General features: G+C 44.8%; 1 protein-coding gene across 2 annotated transcripts in view; it reads right to left on the reverse strand.

Moving 5' to 3' along the window:
* Positions 1-21,275, reverse strand: part of ALPK3 (alpha kinase 3) — a 44,135-nt gene that overhangs the window by 8,113 nt on the left and 14,747 nt on the right. For both annotated transcript variants that reach the window (XM_051981208.1, XM_051981209.1), the window contains 8 exons: positions 15,850-15,967; positions 10,204-11,470; positions 4,983-6,918; positions 3,464-3,611; positions 3,091-3,218; positions 2,432-2,467; positions 1,626-1,906; positions 1,138-1,226 (listed from right to left, as the gene is read on the reverse strand). In XM_051981208.1, the coding sequence (XP_051837168.1) occupies positions 1,138-1,226; positions 1,626-1,906; positions 2,432-2,467; positions 3,091-3,218; positions 3,464-3,611; positions 4,983-6,918; positions 10,204-11,470; positions 15,850-15,967 (4,003 nt within the window). The remainder of the gene's footprint in view (positions 1-1,137; positions 1,227-1,625; positions 1,907-2,431; positions 2,468-3,090; positions 3,219-3,463; positions 3,612-4,982; positions 6,919-10,203; positions 11,471-15,849; positions 15,968-21,275) is intronic.

Below are 21,275 nucleotides of genomic sequence, written 5' to 3' on the forward strand. Positions count from 1 at the left end.
GCACCTTACAACAAAATTCATTCTAGTCCTAGGATTTCAAAAGTTTCTAGAGAGAGGACTTTCTGGGAAAGGGAACTCACTGGCTACTATAGGACCCGGGTCACTCCCAGTCAAAATGTTCCCCATACCACTCTCTAGCAAATCTATAAAGAAGGCAGCTATAGAGAGGAGCTAGAACTGGATTCTTAGTTCAAATTCAGCTTCAGACAATTACTAGCTATGTGGTCGTCATTAACTTTTATTTGTCTCAGCTTGCTCATCTGTAAAACAGGAATAATACAATTACCTCCTCCCCAGGGTCGTTGAGATGATAAAATGAGATAATGTTTGCAAAACATCTTGCAAACTTTAAAGCATTCTATAAATAAAACAATATAGAAATATAAATTATGTAAATGTTACTGTTGCTGGAGGGTTCCCAGCATAAAGACAGAAATAGGGTGGCAATGGACACATTTAGCTCAGATCACCCAGACTGCAGATGAGGAATATTTTTGGTACTTGACTCATTAGTCTGGACTGGGTACCTTCTTGTGGCCATGTGCAGTTACTACAGTGAGAGACTGAGATAGGAGAGTGATAGGGTAAGATAGAAGAGCCCCTGACTGGAACTCAGTAAGTTGCAGAGCCTGGTGACCTTAAACTTGAATTATGCTATTCAAAATCCAAGCACAAGGAGTGCAAAAACATCAAGTCTAGCATCTATGCAGAATCCCTTTGTCTGAGGACTTGCAAGGCAGAAGAAACTTCAGGGTATTTGTGAGCTAGAACTTGAATCTTGAGCCCAAGGGTTCTCATCCCTAACCTATCATCCTTTTCAGCCCATTAATTGAGGGGTGATAAGGGGAGCTATAGAGTGATGGGAGAAGAGGAAACTAAAGGGACTGAAGGAAAAATCAAGGCCAGTCATATGTGTGCCTGTAAGTGTACACACTTGAGCTATTGTGGGTGTGTGCAAACCAATGCTTTATACAGAATAAACCACGTGCTTTGTTCATCTCCACCTTACAGGGACTCTGCCCACAGAGAGCATATAAACCGCTGCCCATTATTAAGAAGGAAATTAAAGTCTCTATCCCTAAATGAGCATTCTAATGTCTAGGAAGCAAGGAGTAAGGAGAGAAGAGAAGAACTTACTCAGGAACCTCCCCAAAACCAGGGACAGCTCGGGCCTCGGCCGCAAAGATCTTGCAGTACTCACGGCTCATGTTTTGGATCTTACATCCCTAAAGGAAAAAAATGACCAAAGCCCTAGAAATAAGCTTGCCCAGTTCCAAAGTCCTAAACAAGATGTCAGGCAGAGGGAGGGAGATTTCAATGATGTGGATCACCATCTTTGAGGGATATAATATGTCAGACTCCTGCATTAGGCAGGAAACTAGACAACATGAATTTCCAAGTTCCCTCGCCACTTGAGATCTTATGCATCAATGACTTTCCCCAACTTCTATCCTAAAAGCCTTTGGATGCCTCCCCCCAAAAAGCTGAGACTGTTCCCCTATATTTTTGTAGGAGCATATAGCCTTCCTATATAGCTCTCAAATTCAACAGAAAAATGGACTGGGAATGGAGAGGAGACAAGGTGAGAAGCTAGGACTGAAAAGCACAACAAAGGGGCTGAATACCTGGATGGTGACATCATAATTCCTCCCCAGTAGAGAGTTCTCACTGCTGGACCCAAACACAAGTAGGTTGGGGACCTTGATGACACAAGTCCGTCCTGAGTCAAAGATGGGTTCCAGTCCATAGATGACCTTGGCCTGGGAGGCTTTGCGAAGACCACGTCCACGCCCGCTTCCACGAAGTTCCCCACTCACCAGACGCCCAAAAAGTTTGTCCCCCCAGCAGCCAGAGTCAGCAAGGCCCTTGGCAAACACCATGGGAGTCATCTCGATCTCTTCTCCAACTGGATGAGGAGATGAGAAATGTGGGAGGTGGTCCCCTAGGCAGAGACCCTAGCCCACCCTCCCACAGAGATTCCCATCCCTGGGATGGTGGAGAGAGCCAAACAAAGTGACTGGAGACTAGCCTTCCCCATCTTGCACTAGGGTCAAGATCCCAATCTGCAGCAAGCCTCCCTCATCCCTCATGCAAGGGGAGTAGCAGCACTTAGCTCCTTTAAGAAATGGTTCTCAGGGCTGGACTCACCCCCTGGATACAAGATCCCCTCTTATATACCCAGCAAGGGACAGGTCACAGCCTTACAGGAGAGAGTAGGGGGATATAACGGAACGACCCTTCTGGGCGTTTCTCCCTCCCACACCCCTCTGGGGGAAAAGATTGACTAAATTATATGGAAAAGGGTTAGTGCATATGAGGGGAGAGATTCCAAATTAGAAGAGAAATTCCAAACCGGTGGGGACCACATCCCCAATTAGAGCAGGAATGGGTATGAATCCCCATCAGCTATTTTCCACAGGGTACACTCTACCTTCAACTTCTTCTCTGGAGACGAATCCTGATAACACTGAACGGAAAAAAGGAAGACAGTGAACGATCTATGCTCTGAGTTCCCCTGCCCCGATTTGGAAAGATTCTCTCCACTAACCAATAACCTCTGGGATCAAATATAAATCCCTCTGTTAGACAATGAAAGCTCTTCAGAATCTGGGCAGCCTTTTCCAAACTTTTCTCAGATTCAGCAACACAGATCCACTTGGGAATCCTTGAACACAGCATTCCATCACCTTACCTTTGCCCTGGCTTTGTGCCATTTCTGGAATGGTCTACCCTGCCTCCTTCCCACACCCTGTCCCCCCCCCCCAACCTTTTAATCTCCTTGGCTTTTACTGGGACTCACACATTACCTTCACATATACCTATCTATCTTGTCTGTACCTAGATATGTACATGCCAGATCCTCTATTAGAATATAATTTCCTTGAGAGCACACACTTTTGTTTGGAGTTGTCAGATATTGCTTTGTAAAAATGCTGAGCACTTAGTGAGCACAAGGAGAAAATGCCTGCCCCATGACTTGTTGGCTGACTCCATTACCCATTAGTTTGTGCCTAAGGGCATTATTGGGCAGAGATGTGGTCTCTGTGGGTCCCAGAGCAGGGGACAGGGGCTAAATGAGGTCCCACTCACCCTCGGGGCTGAGACAAAAGTTAGTAGAGTCGCTGCCATGCTCGTTCCGGATGGTACACTGGTACACACCGCAGTCCTGGGGTGAAGCCTGTACAATGGCCAAGGCTGCTGGTGCCTCGTCTCCCGCACTGAGAACAAAAAACAGAATCTAGATGCCTGGGAATGTGCCCTGGATTGCAGAACCCTGGGCTCCCAAGAGCCCCCCAGAGCCCTCACTTTGACCAAAACAAGTAGGGAAAGGAGACAAAAGCCCGCTGCCCAGTGAGGTCCCGGCATGGCAGAAACTCCAGCGTGTTAGTTCTCAGCTCTCAGGCCCACTGGCTGGGGAGAAGCTGGCTCGGAGAGCACCAAGCTCTGGCCAAAGCCCCCTTACCTCCGCTCCACCTCAGCCACGGGCAGCTGGTCCTTGGCCCAGGTCAATACTGAGTCGCTGAGGATATTGAAGAACTGACACCACAGCTTTAGACTTCCAGAAGCATCAGGAAACTGTTCCACCCGGATCTTCCGGATCACCTGGGGAGCTGATGGGGAAATGGAACTAGGTAAGGCTGGTGAAGGGCAGGCAGCAGGGAGAGAGCACTGGATTTGGAGCCAGGACACCTGAGTTCACACTGTGTGTGTGGCCCTGACCAATTGAGTTAGCACTCGTGGCAAAATAGAAATCACTGGAAAAGAAGGCTTCCAAGGTTCCTTCTAGCTCACCATTCAGTGAATTAACTTCCCTCTGCTTTCATTTGTGCACAGGGAGTTGGAAATCAGGATGTCTGGCTTCAAAGCATGATCCTTGGCAGGATTCACTGGGTTGCCCTCAGTAAGTTATTCACTGTGGGTTACCATTTTGGTAAAGTGATGGAAGCTAGTCCTTAGGGGAAGAGCCCAAAAAGTAAGGAATCACAGCTGCCCACGGGGCAGCTCTGGGCCAGAGATCTAGGCTCTCCCTGAAATGCCCATTCTTTATCTCTCTCCATCTGTTCATTCCAGCCTCTAAAGCCTGGGACCTAGGATCACAGGGTTAGAGCTGGAAAAGAATGAACAGGTCATTTAATCCAGTGTCTCATTTTACAGATGGGGAAACTAAGAACTAAAGGGGTTAACTATCCTGCCCAGGGTAATACAGGTAGTAAACATCAGATTGGGATTTGAACCCCAAACTTCAGAGTCAGTGTTCTTTTCACTGGTGGTTCTCCTGATCTCCAAGTCTGCAATTGCCTTCATCTGCCCATGGCCCAACCTCATATGTCCTTATTATGCATTTTTCATATTTTACTTTACCCTATTATTACTTGTATGGGTTACTGCTCCCTATTAGACTATAAACTATAAGAAAATGGGGTATTTATTTTATCTAGACTTTGGATCTACCCTCCCAAAGTGCAGTGTGTTGCCTGGAGCAGTCTCTTAACAAGTGTCTGTTAAACTGAATTGCTTTTTAATTGAATCCCAAGTGAGGCCTGAGGGGACAGTCTGAGCCCTGGCACAGAGAAAGGGTTCCTAAGCAACAGACTGGCACTAGAAGTTCTATATCCTTCCTGCTTTCAGAAGCCCTGCTCGGCTTGGACCCAAGGCCTGTCTGCAATAGTTTTTACCTACTGTTTCCAGATGCTACTTCTTGGAGCAAGCAGTCCACAGAGTAGGGTTTAAAGAGGAGCCAAAGCAAAGGGTCAGGCAACTAAAAATCTAGGGGTCTTCCCAAAGAAGGAGCAAGAACAAGTGTGTTTATTTAAATTCTAGGCCCCCATGCAAAACCCCCTAAAACCTGCCTCTTGGAAGTCAACTTTGCACAGCATGAAGTACTGAGAAAGTAGCAGTAGGCTCCATACATTGGGCCCTGTACCCTGCTGTAGTTCTCTCCCATGAACTTTCTCTCCTCCCTCCCCCAAATCAGCTCTCACCTTTGAAAAGGTCTTTAGTTTTTCTGGGCTGGGCTGGCTCGTCCTGTTTGCCATCTTCAGGGGCCAACTCTGAGTCTGGCCCACTGCCCTTGGGCCCCGAGCCCAGCTCTGCAGAGTCCTCTGGACCAGGTACCTCGAGCATCTTCCTGTTCTGGGAAGGAGAATGCCTCTCCTTGGGGGGAATCAGTGGGGATCCAGGCACCAGGCCTTTTCTGGCCCCCCTGGGAGAAACTGTTGGGCTTTCTCTCTCTTCAGGAGCAGGGGCTTCCCCATCCCCAGTCACTCTGGCCTTGGGGAGAAATCTCTTTCTCCTAGCTCCCAAGGCCAGCTCCTCTGGGGTTGCACCTGGGAGACTCCCCCTGTTATCACCTGAGAGCTCTACATCCTTGAAGCGCTCCTCCCGCTTATTCTCACCAAGGGGCTCCCCCATCCTGAGGGCTCCTTGATCCCCACTGATCTGAAGGGATTCCCCCATTCTGCTCTCCTTGGGCCCAGCCCTGATTTCCTCAGCAGCCCCCTTGTTACTTTTCTCTGGGCCTTGCCCCTCGGTCTCCTCCTCCCCCACCACAATGGTAGGGACAGTCAGTGGACTGGGGTATCTTCCCAGCGGCCTCCCTGCTGCCAGGGCCTTGTGGCCAGACTGCACCTCCTGGTCAATGAGACCAGTGAGCCGGCGGGAGGTACAGGGGCTGAGCTGCAAGCTCTGGGCACTCTGAATGAGGTGGTTGTTCTCCACTCGCTCTAGGATCTTCCGAGATGTTCGGGGGCTCAAGCCAGCGATCTCCACTGTCGGTGCCAGCGTGTCTGGGGGACCAGGTCCCCCTGCGGGGGGCTGCTGGCCCTCTGGCCTCCCTCTGGCTTCAGTTTCACTCCAGTCTGTGTCTGCACTGGAGAGCTTCAGGAGCAGGAGTAAATAATTCTTCAAGGAATCAATGAGTCCACTGTCAGGGGCTACAGGGCTGGGGGCCCTCAGCCCAGCTCCTGGAACCTCAGGTTCAGACACCCCGTGGGCACCCAGAGCATTTCCTGTACTCATCGCAGCCTCAGCCTCTGCCCCATGACCCTGGCTGGGGCTGCCCACTCTGGGCGAGTCTTCACAGTGAGCCTGTGGCTCTGGCTCTGCTTCTGGCCGGGGCATCACAGCCGCCTGGGTAGGCCCTCCTTCGACCTGCTTTTCCTGTGTGTTCTTTGGGAGGCAGACTGCCTTCGGGCTAGGAATGCTGAAGGCCTTGGGGCTTTGGGAAGAAGTTGTATGAGAGTCAAATCCTTTCTTGCAGGCCTCAGAGTCAATGTTTATTGGCTCCTCAGTGGACCAAGGCAACTCCTCCTGAGGCTGTCGTGTGCCTTTGTCAACTTCAGATTTCCCTAGGCCTCTGCTCTCCCCGCTATCCCCTGGTCTCCTACCAGCTCCTGGACCAAGTGGGGCTGTGAAGCTCTGCATGTTCCCTTGGATGTTCCCGAGGGCTGGAATCTGTGTCTCCTCAGACCCGACCTCTGAAGAACAGGAGGATACCACAGGTAGCCTCCTGAGGTGGCCAGATCTCTGAGGAGCCTCTGAAACCTGGAAGCCAAGGGCCATAGGCTGCGTATCAGGGCTTCTCTCCCACTCTGGCTGAGTTCCTGCCACCACCTGTGTCCCGCCATCCATCTGTGTGCTATCCACATGGGCTCTCCCAACCACCTGCTGGTTCACATCTGTCTGTGTCATCCCCTCTGCCAGGGAACACACGCCTGCCTGGGTCCTCAGGTCTTCCCGTGCGTTCTCCAGCTGCGCACTGACATCCATCGGCGTCCTTCTCTCCCTCTTCGTCCTCTCTTCCTGTGTCTCAACATCCATGGGCTCGCTGCTCCCCTGTTCTCCCTCAAGGTTGTGGCTGGTCTTAGAGCTGCTGGCAGCAGATGTTGCCTGAGCTTGGGCCACCTGGGTCTCCAGGGTCTGAGAGACGGGGAGAGTAAGATAAGACAGTGGGAGTTTGTATCATTGAGGTTTGCAAAGTTCTTTACACGCATGACATCACTTGATCCCCAATTGGTAAATAGGAATAGAGACAGCAAATTCACTGATATAGAAGACACTTGGATGAGGAAATTCCCTCTGCCAGTGCACATCTGCCCCTCCTCTACAACTTACAGTCAGAGAATTGCTAAGAGTGCTGGGAAGTTGGGACTTACCCAGGATACCAGAACTAGTATATGTCAGAAACTCAGGTCTTTCCAGATCCAAAATCTAGAACATTATCCACTATACCACACAGCCTCTCAGTGAAGTACATACTAATGCTACTATTAACCCCATTTTTATAAAGGTACAGGGCTAGCCGATGTCAGTCTGGATTGTAACCCAGGTCTCTCCCAGATCCAGATCCAGTGTTCTTTCTAATCACCCCTACAGGGCTTTCTATCTATGATATTTATTGTGCCTGTCCTGAAATTCCCTTTGCAGCCAGACTTACTCAGGCCCTGCTCTACCCTTATTGGGATACTAACAGGAACCTTACCATCGGTTTGTCTCATGCCCTACTATATTGGGCCTCCCACCAGGTAAGGGGGAAGGTAAGAAGGATTGGCTGTGGGCAAAGCCTGGTGTCTCCCTCAATTCTAGGACACCAGAATTCCTTCTATGTATCCTGGTCTGAGTCTAGCCTCACACTGACCAAGAAGACGTGGTACCGAATTTATGGGTTTTGTCTGCTGAGAACAGAGCCAGGTGGAGAGAAGGAAAGAGTCACAGACAACTTTGGAGCATCCTACTCTCCCAGGTAAGCTGGATCTCAAGCTCTATCTACAAAGATTTCCCTAAGCCTGCTTCTCCACCTTCAGCTCCTCCAAATGATATGAAATCCCAGCTGAATCTTTCCACAAATCATACCAACCCTTCCCTTCTCTTGGGCAAGCAAGAAAAAACAGGCAGTGAATAGGTCGATTCTTCCCATGTAATGTATGTTCTTACATTCCCTAGCCCTGGGATACAAGTCTTGGATGTTTCACCTTAATGTTACCAGAAACTCAGGTAACCCAAACCCTTCCCTGACTTGATGACAGCTTCTGATCCATAATCCCCAGCTTTCTCTCCTTGAGAAGACTCTGATCCTTCCCTCTCTGCCCTACTCCCATTCCCCGACCTCTTATTTCAGCAGCTCAGGTCTGGGTATCCTGATATAACTGCCCTCTTCTGCCTAACCTCTTTGTACCCAGGAAGACTAAAATCTAACACTGCTACAGCCTGATAACAGCAACTGGGGGCTCAGGAAGCTCCTGATTGGGCCTGGTAATTTCTTCAAGGTCACTCACCCTGATCCCTCTCTCTTTGCTAAATTCCTCCCTGCTGACATCCTATCAGCATCACCCAGCTGGGCCCTAAATGGTCTTTTTCCTGCTTCAGGAGTGTCCATCTGTCTCCCTAAGTGCCTGTGAGCTCCTCAAGGACAGGGGGCCTTGCCTTCCCCCTTTGTCTCTCTGAAGGGCTGGGCGCCAAGTCAGTGTCCAAAAAAAACAAAAACAAAAAACCTGTTAATTGATATACAAACAAGAATCTATATTCTCTGGGACTTTGTTGTACCAGGATTGCTCTTTGCATTTATGGAGAATACAGTAAAAGTCTGAGATTTTAGAGCAAAAATAAATCTTAAACGTCACATCAGTTACAACTTCTTCATTTTCTAGATCCGGAAATTGAAACTCAAAGAAGTCAAATCATTTGCCTAAGGTCACACAAACAGTATATGGCAGAATCAAAATTAGAAGCCCCGTGCTCTGACTCCAAATCTAATCACCATAAAGAAGCCATTATATTAATGTGGTATTTAAATTTTTCAGACTCCTCTATCATTTGAGCGCCACAACAATCCTGTAATGTAGGTGCTACAGGCATTATTTTCTCCTCTTTACAGGTGAGGAAACTAAGGCTTAGAAGTTAAATGACCTGTCCATAGAATCCTTTCAGCAGAGCCATTCAGATGGTTCGGTGTTCTTTCTAATGGCAAAATAGGATGAAAGAAATGCCAGAGAGTCTACTCCATCTTAGCTCCTGCACTGAACCATCTCTTTGCTAAAGTATCGTCTATCCCAGGAGTAATCACATATCTAATCCAATGATATGAAGAGAAAATCAAGGTTTATAGTTTTAAAGCTTGCAAAGCCCTTTAAATACATTTTCTCATTTAATCTTTATAATGACAATATAAGGTGCTTATTCAAAGATGCTCAACTTATATATTATCATATAAATGCATACAGTATTACAAATGTGTTTATATAAATATATGATGCCTGTACAGTTTTGCCTTGCCATGTTTGGATATGTCAAATGTGTTTCATTTTAGCTTGTGAGCTAATTTGTTAAGTATACAAAAGAATACCATACAAGTCTTAATAAATGCTTTTAAATGATGAAAAAAAGTAAAGTGGTGATTATTCTATTTTACAGATGAGCAAACTGAAGCCAAAAGGTTGTCTTGTCACAGCTAGTAAGTGTTTAAGTAAGGATTCAAACTCAGATCTTTCTTACTCTATCCACTGTATCATCTAGCTGACACTAATTCCCAAATCTCTTAAGAGTTCTAAAGGGGATTTCTGAAGCATGAGGGATTCTGGTTAGTAATAAAGTTCTACTTTTAGTCTATCTCCATAGTTCATCTCCAAGCCTCCAAAATGGCAATCTGGTCCCACAGCTCTGCCACTTAGCCAACAAAGGAATGTGCCTTCACATTGGCTAGGATAACAGGGATATCCACAAGGCCAGTGGATCCTTGGAGCCCAGGAGCTCCTGGAAACACCCAGTAAATGACCAAAACAGACACGCAGAGCAAAGGAGATGGTCAGGAACAGATGCAGCCGGAGGCTCGGGTCACCTCAGTACTGTCGGTCACCCCGTCCCTGGGGTGAACTAGGCTTCCAATTCCTCGGGGAAAGTCCCTAAAGTCTTTAGAAATGGCCCCTGGTTATAATGGATCTCCTCCTCAGACAGTGGGACACTAGAGGAAGAGGTTTTCCCATGTTCTCAGAGTAAATGGACTTGGGCAGCCATAAAGAGGTTCTGCCACCCCTGTAGATCTGGAATTAGGTGATGGGGTTGCAGCAAATGTCCCCTGGGTCTGCCTGGTACCGTGTCCCCTCTCCACTCCCCTTCCATAAATAACCCTGTGTACCACGGCTGCCAGATTGCTTTGGAAACATTTTCCATGAAGTCAGACTCTCAAAAAAGCTGTCATGTCACTCTTACCTCACAAGGGGTCCTGTGGGCTATCGACTTCTGGGCAAGGCTCTCCTGGGTCTTGTGCTTCCGCCGGGCAGGGGGAGTTGGGACAGTGGCTGTTGGCTCACGGGAAATTCCCAAGGCCTGGACTCCTTGCTGAGGAGAAGGGTCCAAAATGCCTGAGGGGGGATCCACAGAGGCACAAGGCTGGGAATCATTGCTGGGGTCACATTTTGGTTTAGGAGGGGCAAATCTTTTCCTATTAAATAATCTGGAAGGCTGTTGGGCAGCGGCAGGCACAGCCTGGCCAGAAGACAGCTTCTCTCCTCCTGTCTCCCTTCCTGGTGAGACTCCCAAAGGGTAACCACTTTGGGGACTTCCACTGGGGGACTGGAGTCTCTCCTCAGTGGCAGTAGACTGTGTGTTCTCCAGGTACATATCCTTTAAGGAGAAATAAACATTGGTATCTGGTGGAGGGGTTGTTGGGCCCTTGTCAGTCTTGACCCCAATCTTGCTTGAGCTTCTGGCTTCCTGTGTCACAGTAGAGCTTGATTCCAGGGTCCCATCTGATCTGTCCAGCTTTGTGGTCTTTGGAGAACTCTCTCTCTGAGCCAATGGGGTATTCTCCACCTCCATGTGGCCACGAGTCCAGCTGGAGTCTGATTCTGCAGTGGTGGGGATGTGATTTTCAGGTGTTCTTGCTCCTTCGGGTTTTTGCTCACCTGTCCTCGTCCCTCTGTGGTTCGGCCCCTCTTCTTTCTTCTTCTTCTTGGCCACAGACTCTTTGCTGGGTGGTCTCTGGGAGATGAGCTCCACAGCCTCACAGATATAAGACAAAAAGCCATCTCCACTCTCCTCTCCACTCTCCAAGGTGGAGTCCCCATTAGTGGTAACCTCACCCCCTGTAAAGTTATTGGCCAGACCAATGGCTGGGCTCCAGGGCGGCTCACTGGCCTCTCCTTCAAGTTCGGGCTCCAGGACCCCATCCTCAAGATCTTTGCAAGAAGCCGAAGGACCTTGCTCCCTTGCCCCGCTCAGCCGCCGCTTCCGCTGAAATCGGTCTGGACTGAGTTTGCGCATTGTGTCAGCCTCGGACACCATCTCTTTCCCATACTTCCTGCTCTGCTCAATCTCCCGCATCTTTGCCTCTGCCTTCCTCTTCAGCTTTGCAAACCATCGCTGGTGAATCTTGTACTCAGTCATGGTCCCCACTTCCAAGACTCCGGAGCAGGACACGATGCCTTTGGCATTTCGAGCAGACGCCTGGTAGATAGCAGCGTCTTCTTCTTGGCACCTAGAGGTACAGTCAGGTGAGGCTGCAGTACTCAGATCCTGACGGAGAACTCACCCAAGTACCAGATTCTACCACCCCTGCACTCTGGGAGAAGCCTTTAGTCAGACTAGCAGGAGCCCTCAGTCTGCTAGAAAAGCTAGCATACCTCACACCACTGTTCCTCACCTTGGTCACTGCAGGCATTTTCATTGGGTGTCCCCCATGCCTGGAACTCTCTCCTCTTCTCTGCCTCCTACTTTTCCTGGCTTCCTGCAAGTCTTCCCCCCAAACCCCCCTTTTTCAAGAACTTAGCATTAAATACTACTGCCTGCCTCCTGAGGATTTTCTCCAATTTGTCCTTTTTTTTTTTTTTTTTTTGAGATAAGGTTGCTCAGGATCCCACAGCTAATGTCTCAGTCCAAATTTGAACTCAGGTCCTCCTGATTCCGGGGCTGGTGCTTTATTTTCTGCCCCACCTTGCTGCCCTGCAATTTATCTTTTACATATTTTGTTTGTACATCATTGTTTACAATGTTATCTCCCCCATTAGATCTAAGTTCTTTGAAAACAGGAACTGTCTTTTGCCTTTCAGTCTCCCCATCATTTAGTCCAGTGCTTGGCACATAGTAAGTGCTTGTTGACTGATATAAAAAGCTCTTTAAAATTTGCAAAGCACTTTATAACCCATTTGATTCTTTATGACAATCCTGGGGAGGCAGATGCAATTATTATTCCCAATTTCCAGATGAGGAAACTGAGATACAGAGACATTAAGTGATTGACTCAGGATCGAATGCTAACACATTTCTTTGAGGCAATATTTAAACTCAAAGCTTCCTGACTATAAGTCCAAAAATCTACCCACAGTTGTAATTGCTAAGGTCTTTTCCAGTTTTCACATTTTAATTCTCCCACTACTAAGAAACTAAGGCCCAAGGAAGGCAAATGATTGAACTTGTAACCATATAATCAGGTGGGTCTCAGGAGAGTCCCCTACAAGAGCAAAGAGCCCACAGAAGAAGCTCTAGGGGAAAATGACTTATCTATATAAGTATTTCCTAAGGGTCCGAACCCTTCTTGTGGCACCCTAGCTGCAATCACAAATCCTGGGATGCAGGATTAGTATCTCCCTCATTCTGGGGGTTCATCTCTCCTCTCTAGAGTAAAGTCTTCCCAGCTGGGTTAGGTCTCTCCATTCTTCCATCCCCAAGTTCTCCTCTCCCTATAGCCCCCAGGGAACTATGGCAGTTCTGAGAGTGGTCTCAGTAGCAAGGAGTTCCTGACGCATGGATTACCTAATGCTCAGAAGTGAGTTACAGAAATTATGAAGCCTCTGATTTGTGTAGTTATAAAACTCTGAAACACAGTATTGAACATGATAAAAAGCAGGCACTATGGTGCAGTGAGCAAAATTCTAGGCTGGCATCAAGACACTTGGGTCCAAGAAAAAACACTGGGAAATGAATTTAAACTGCTTGCATTTTTGTTTTTCTTCCTGGGTTATTTATACCTTCTGAATCCAACTCTTCCTGTGCAACAAGAGAACTGTTCAGTTCTGCACACATATATTGTATCTAGGATATACTGTAACCTATTTAACATGTATAGGACTGCTTGCCATCTGGGGGAAGGGGTGGAGGAAGGAAGGGGAAAAATCAGAACAGAAGTGAGTGCAAGGGATAATGTTGTAAAAAACTACCCTGGCATGGGTTCTGTCAATAAAAAGTTATTTAAAAATTTAAAAAAAAAAAAAAAGACACTTGGGTCCTTGTCCTAGCTTGTTTATTTGGCCAAATCACTTGAGCATTTAGGGTTTCAGCTTTTTCATCTATAATATGCGGCAACAATATTGCTACTGAGCCCATACTCCAAAGAAAGACAAAAAGGACTTATATGTATATACAAAAAAGATTTATGATAACTCTTTTGGTAGTACTAAAGAATTAAAAATTAAAATGCTCTAGCTGTGTGACCCTGGGAAAGTCACTCAACCCTATGCCTCAGCAAAAAGCAAAAAACAAAAGCAGAAATGAAAATGCCTATAAATTTTGGTGGGAGGGCTGAAGAAATGATGATATATGGATTTACAGATAATTGCTGATGTATAAGAAATAATAAAAGGGATGGGGTTCAGAGAAACCTCAGAAGACTTTATGAAGTGCTGAAGAGCAAATTAAGTAGAAATGAGAGAATGATTCATACGATAACAGCATTCTAAAGATGAATGATTTTTAAAGATTTAAGAACTGATCAATGCAATGATCTATCCAGAGGATAGATAATGAGGTTAAATTCTCAGTGTAAGCATTTACACTTAGGAAATGAGAAAACACTGCAGATCAGGGTTTGATTTATTATTTTTATTGATTGTCTAGATTTAAGAAAGTGACAGAAAAAATATTAATATGCAGATTAAACTTAAAAGTCTGTTATGGGTACATTTCTCTCCCTGGAGAGCTAATTGTTAAACATTTGCCAGAATACCACTGTATTGTTTCCTGCATTTTGGTAGAATAAACTCAAGATGCAGAACAAGAGATATATTTTTACACATGGATAATGTGAGAATTTACTTTTCTTGACTTATTATAAGGGTTATTTTTCCTTTTTCTTTTTTTAATGGTAGGAAATGGGCAAGAGGGAAAAAAAATAGATTTTTTTTTTTGACTAAACGTCTACAATCATCCCTTAAAGTTCTAACATTCCATAATCCGATGAAGTCAACTCTCCTTCCTGAGAGTCCAGAGCTCTGAACATGGTACCTTGTTCTTCTGTTTCAAAGCACTTAAAAGAAAGGGAATGAGATAAAGAGCAGCCCTAGAGAAAAGGCAGTCATACCAATCACCCCAGCTGAAATAAGCTCTCTAAGAGGACAAAAGATAACAATGGAAAGAATGCTGGATTTGGACTTAGGATCAGGGGATTACAAAGAACTGGAAGAGATTCCTAAATCATCTAGCTCAACCCTCTCATTTTGCAGAGGAGCAAACCAAGATCCAAAGGTGTTAGATGGAAGCAGTTTGACGCCAAGTTCCAAAGGAGTTAGATTAGAATCCTGGTTTTGCCATTTCCCACTTACATCACTTTGAGCAAATCACATAGTTTCTCTTGCTCTCAATTTCCTGATTTCCAAAACTAGAAGGTTGGATCTATTATCCTATGACCCTTCATTTACGTGATGCCCAGTATCTGCGTTTAGTTTAATCTTAGTTACTGAGGACCTCAAAGACATGAAGAACATTCAACACCTTTAAAACAGTGAGGTATAATGGAAAAAGCAATGGATATGGAGTTAGAAAAGCTCAAAACTCAGGCACAATGACCTAAGAGAGCACTGACTGTGTGACCTCAGGCAAGATAGCATGGCAGCCCCTCAAAGAGCTAATGCAATCTGAGACTGCATTGAGAGAGGGATGGGGCCCAGAGCAAAGGGGAGCCCTATTGCACTCTTTTCTTGACAGACCAGTTGAAGCAATACATCCAGAGGTGGGTACCATATTTTAAGAAAGACAACAGTAAGCTTGAGTGCTTCCAGACCAAGGCAGTGGTTAGCCTTAGAGAAGACTTGGGAGCAACATAGTCACTGCCTCCAATATTTGAAGTGCTATTTTCTTTCGAGAATTAGATCTATCTCTTTTGACTTCAGAGAGAAGAATAAGGCAGAAATTGCAGAAAGACAGATTTAGGTTTGATAAAAGGAAAAAATATATTGTAATTAGAAAGATTCCCCCCAAATGCAATGGACTATCTCAGAAAGTAGTGGGTTCCCCCTCCCTAGAGACCTTTCAGCAAAGGCTGGATGATCATTTGTCAAGAATACTGTAGGGGGAATTCTTGGTCAAGTAGACTGAGCTATATATAACCCCTGGACTACCATCCAACTCTTGAGATTCTGTGAAGTCATATAATCTCCCTGGGTCTCAGTTTTCCCATCTGTAAAATGAGAGTGTTAGACCAAATAATCTTTACTAGAATTACATCCTTTAAGCTTTTGTCCTGGAATCTGGGGTAAATAGAAAATGACAGTCTTAGCACCAAAGCAGCCAGGATTCTTGACTCCCAAGGAAGAGATGGATCCTGGACAAATAAATGCACCTCCCCTGTTGCTTTGGGCCGTGAGTCTTTCCTCTCCTACAGGCCAGACGGCCCTAAAACTATAGCTTTCATGAGGGTTAGGGTGTAATAAGACCTCTCAGCCCTTCCCCACTCCATTCTTTTCTGAGAAGGGCAAATCCATAGCTTCCTCCAACCTCCACTGGGCTCAAATATCACTTAGGATTGTCCCCTTCAGTGATTGACACAAAGCTACCTCCCACCATATCCACAACAGCACAAATGTATTTGTTTCCCTCCTCCACATCTGTGAAGAGAGTGGCCCACCCATTCTCACCCCCACTCACTTGTACAGCTGTAGGATATGCCGATTCCCCTGTTGAGAAATCTCATATTTTGGCAAGCCACAGTACCGGTCCAGCTCTTCATCATCTTTATACCACGTCACCTCGGGCTCTGGGTATCCTGGGGAGGAAGTGGGACACTATTATAAAAGAGCAATTCCAAATCATCTGGGAACATGAAGAATACTCCCAGTAATAGGCTCCCAAGATACTTATCAATCACCTGAGTAGAGAGAGCTGGCTACTTATCCAAAGATTACTGGATTATGCTATTGTTTAGAAGCTCAATCTTGCCAAGGCAGAGAAGGAGGGTTGGGCGGGCTTTACTAATAACAATAACTAGCTTTTATTTATCATTGTAAGGTTTTCAGAGAGCTTTACATACATTTCATTTATCGTCACAAAAACTCTTAAGAGGTACAATGCTATTATTTCCATTTTATAGATGAGAAAACTGAGGTAGAGGTCAAGTGACTTGCGCAGATTCACACAAGTGATAGGTCTTCCTATCACCTAGTTGCCTCTAAGAAGGAGACTCCTAGAACCTCAGGCTGAAGAAACTAGAAGAAGCATCTCTGACCACTGAAACCTAGTCTTTTCCCCCAGTACCTGATCTTCTGTAAACTGGCAAGAGTGGAGTGGGTCAATCATATGGTCATAGTAAAACAGAAAGACTTTAGAGGCCTTTAAGCCTGACCTCTTCATTTTACAGATGGAGAAACTGAGGCCCAGAGGAAAAAAGTGATTTATACAAGATCTCAGAAGAAATCACTAGAACCAATATGCTTTATTTAGTATCCTTCTGTCTATATTAGTCTATTAAATCATAGAATCACAGAATTAGGAGGCACCTTAGTGATCTATCAGTTCTACCCAACTAATTTTACAGATGAGAAAATTTAAGGTCTAGGAAGGGTTTTTTTGGTTCTCTGAAGGGACTTGCCCAAGATTACATAAAAAATTTGTTTTCTATTTGTTTCTTCCAGGCTAGAAATATAAAGGATGCTCACCATCCCAACCCCATCACTGATCAATATTGTAGCAGGTTGTTCTGACATTGACAGCTGCCCCTTCTATGGCAATCTGGTCCTACCTCCCGCTCCCAGGGACTCATGGGATGAATGTTGAACTTGGTGCAGACACCCAATAGCAATAGCCCACTGCAGCTCAAGAGATCGGCCACATTCATTCTCTCCATACATAGACTAACAGGAGTAATACATCAAGTCCAGCTAGCTCTACGTTTCCAAACAGCAATTGTACCATCATTTGGGCTTTGGCTCTGTCTTCTTACTCAGTCACTACCCTCACCCTCCAGTGTCTTTAACAGACTTCCTACCTAAGGCATGTCTTGTTGGAGATCATAAATGTTAAACATACTAATTTCTTCTATGAGCACTTAATATATGCTTTAGGATAGTATCTGACACGTAGTAGAGATTTTATAAATGTTTATTGAATTAAATATACAACAGTTCTAGGTGCTGGAAGAGATTCAAAGAAGAATATGTTTTAACATAGTTAACATGTATTTGGATTATCTGCCATCTAGGGAAGGAGATAGGGGGAAGGAGGGGAAAATTTGGAACACAAGGTTTTGCAAGGGTCAATGCTGAAAAATTATCTCTCTATATGTTTTGCAAATAAAAAGATTTAATAAAAAAAAAAAAAAGAAGACTATATAAATACTACATCTGCCCTGAAAAAAACTTATGAGACAGATACAGCAAATATACAAGAAATTGAATTACATAGCAATGCCAATAAATGCTGGGAGGTCTAGGAGGTCTATAAACAAAGTACTCTCTGGTTCAGAGAAGAGAAATTTTTCAGCCCAGGAGTTGAAGTGGAGGGCAGGGTATCATGGAGAATTTGGGTAAATTTCAGAGAGAAGATAGCATTTAAGTCTTTAAAGTTGCGCAGAATTTTGACAGGCTGAGCTGAGAAAGATGGTATGTCAGTAGAAGGAACAGCATGAACAGAGGTACAGAGGCAAGAAGCATAAAGCACGTTTTAGGGACCCATGCCTGGCACATAGTAGGCCCTTGATAAATGCCAAGTTAAACTGACTAGGGGATACTGTCTTGGGACCTAACTAGGGCAGAAATGGGAGATAAAAATGGATCTAGAACAACCCTGGCACTCTCCCCATACAGCCCCAGTCGTAAAGTGAGCCCCATGTTTCCACTGAGCTAAAAGCCCCCAGTTACATCATTGCATCTGTGTGCATCTGATAAATGCCAGGGACCACAAATGTCCTCAGCCATCCTGTGGAATGATCTCACCAGTCTGAGGGGCTGGGTCCATGCCTCCCTGTCCCATGATGTACCTCCCAACCCAGATTCCCACAGGGATCAGCTGAGAGGCCTGACAGCTGGAGGAAGCTCTCAGCAGCAGGAAGTTTAGGGAACTTAGAACCTGCCAGTTTCAGGGCCTGGATACCATATTGTGGTGCTAATGCAAACAGGCAGGGAAAGGTCAGGAGCTCAGACCTGCAAAACAACTCAAGGACTTGAGGAAATGTTCTCCCAGAAAGAAATTTGACTTAATCACCAAGTTATTTTCAACTCTGCCAAGGAAGACATACACTCCCCCAAGATATGGATTCATTTAGCTGTATCCTCATGGACACTCATAGCTCCCTGAGCAGAATAGCTCTGATAGCACAGACTATCTATTTCATCTCTCCGTGTTATCACCTTAGCTTAGGAGGGACATGATATCTCCAAATATCTGAGGGGCTGCCTCGTGGAAAAAGGATTTGGCTCAGTTTGTTTTTCTCCACTTGGTAAGGACCTACCATTTGTCAGGCACTGTGCTAGGTGAATGGTGTACACAGAAAGGCAGAAACAGAACCTGCCCTCATGGGGCTACCCATCCAATGTGGATGACAACATGCAAACAATTATGTACAAATAAGCAATATTTACAGGAGATAATCAAGAGAAATGGCTTTCTGTAGAAAGCAGATTTAAGCTGGGATCAATCAATGGAAAAACATCCATTATAACAACACAAGGCCCTGTTCTAGGCATTGAGGATACAAAAGCATATACAAAGCAACTCCTACTTTCAAGGAACTTGTATTCTTAACAAGGGAGGGGAGAAATGGGGCCAGTAATGGAAACTCACAGGAAGGCAAATTTGTAAAAATAAAAAATTTTAAAAAGTAAAAAAAAAAAAAAAAGTAAAAAAAATTTAATTAAAAAAATAATAAATAATAATAAAAAAAATTTTTTTAAAGGAAGGCAAATTTGGACTCAACACAAGAAAGAATTTACGGAGGACTAGAGACATCAAATAATGAGAACAGCCAGGGGCTTTGTGAGGTACTGAGCTCACTGGTACTAAGAATATCCAAGCACAGGCTAGGGGACTACCTGTCAGAGATGTTAGAGGATCCAGACACAGGATAGAAGGTTGGACTAGATGACCTCTAAATTTCTTAGTAATGCAGATTGTAGGACTCCTGCCTCATAGATAGGAGATATCCATGCTAGGTATATATTCACACAAGACTTTGGACTTTTAGGATTGTGATCCTATTGAACAGAAGAAAAATGAGACTAGCAAATAAGAGCTAATTGAGATCCAGCCATGGTTTAGTCATGCTTGGATTGTAAATTCAAAGCCTTGATAGAAGAACATAGAGATGTAAGTCTAGTTCTGCTCTGTGGTGAATCTGGAAGTCTAGTTGGGTTTAGAACCATCTCAACTGAGACTTACATGAACTGATGCTAAGTGAAATGAGCAGAACCAGGAGATCATTATACACTTCGACAACGATATTGTATAAGGATGTATTCTGATAGAAGTGGATTTCTTTGACAAAGAGACTTAACTGGGTTTCAATTGATAAATGATGGACAGAAGCAGCTACACCCAAAGAAAGAACACTGGGAAACGAATGTGAACTATTTGCATTTTTTATGTTCTTCCTGGGTTATTTTTACCTTCTGAATCCAATTCTCCCTGTGCAACAAGAGAACTGTTCGGTTCTGCAAACATATATTGTATCTAGGATATACTGCAACATATATAGGACTGCTTGCCATCTAGGGGAGGGGGTAGAGGCAGGGAGGCAAAAAATCGGAACAGAAGCGAGTGCAAGTTTTAATGTTGTAAAAAAAAATTACCCTGGCATGGATTCTGTCAATATAAAGTTATTATTAAATAAAATTTAAAAAAAAAAAAAAAAAAAAAAAGAACCATCTCAACTAAAGACCTAAAGCCTTTGGTAATGCTTTTGTTTTCCCAAATCTACTCCAGCCACAGTGAACTTTTAGACTTTTCTTGATCCCACTTCCTTATTTCTAAATTGCCTCCCCCAGATTTGCAGAGAGGATACAGCAGTATGCATAGGAATACTTCTGATGGAGTCCTCAGTCAACTCTGGGGGAATCCGAAAGAGAGAAGACCAAAGCATCATGAGGAAAGGGAGTGAAAGCCACAGGAAGCCTACCTAAATAACAGTGGCCTTAATCCAACAAATAAATCTGTGCTCAGGATAATGGAAGAAATTATGTTGGGAATAAATTGTATCTTTCTTCTAAGCACCTGTGGTTCTGGCAGTCACTGTACCATCACAGTGACTAGACCCAGGAAATGATATTTTTGTACGCCAGGCAACATTTGAAAATTGTGTCTACAAGAAGCAGCATATGCAATTTGACTTTTCATTAAATAAATACTTGTTTGACCTGGACAGATATATTTTATGGTATTAAAAATAAAAGTTACACACACCTCTTCGTTCCTTCTCCTTTCCTCTTCCCCTTGCATGGAAGCCCTGAGAAAGTCGCTACTTTGTAGCAAAACTCTTTCATATATTACATTGTTTCTGCCCCTTTGGAGATGAACAAGATAAACTCTAGGCCTGAAAAATCCAGGGCTACAATTTTAAAACTTTTCTTTGATGGTGCTCTGATCTGATCTGAAAGGTGCCCAGTCCTTTCTACTTGTTAGGCTGTCTTCTCAAGCAAGAGGTTCCTCTAAGGAGAAGGGAACGGGAGCAACTTCTCCTGTCAGATCCTGTTAAATCGTTTGCCCAGATTTCTTACTAGCTCTATGTCCAGCCCTGCTCTGCTGAGAAGGTGAGATTCCAGTAGACAGTAGGGTTTTGAATCCTATATTGCATAGCCTTCACTAATACACATAGTATTTGTCTAGACGGCAAATAGACTCCACTGACTAAAGAGAATGGTCAGCTCTCATAAAGAGTCCTATTTAGGATGAATAGTGTTCCAGATCCCAGCATGCAATTCTCTTTTGCCTGTACAGATTTTTCTCCATCAAGATCAATCCTACTCCATCTGGAGGTTTGATAGAGAAAGGGGCTTTCCCTGGACCCCTGAATTAGCAGTCCCTGAGAAATTATCTGAATTCAGTTGCATTCCAAATAAAATGGACTACAAACAAGTCTTCTGTTT

This window comes from Antechinus flavipes, chromosome 2, assembly GCF_016432865.1.
Source record: "Antechinus flavipes isolate AdamAnt ecotype Samford, QLD, Australia chromosome 2, AdamAnt_v2, whole genome shotgun sequence".
Classification (NCBI taxonomy): Eukaryota; Metazoa; Chordata; class Mammalia; order Dasyuromorphia; family Dasyuridae; genus Antechinus; species Antechinus flavipes.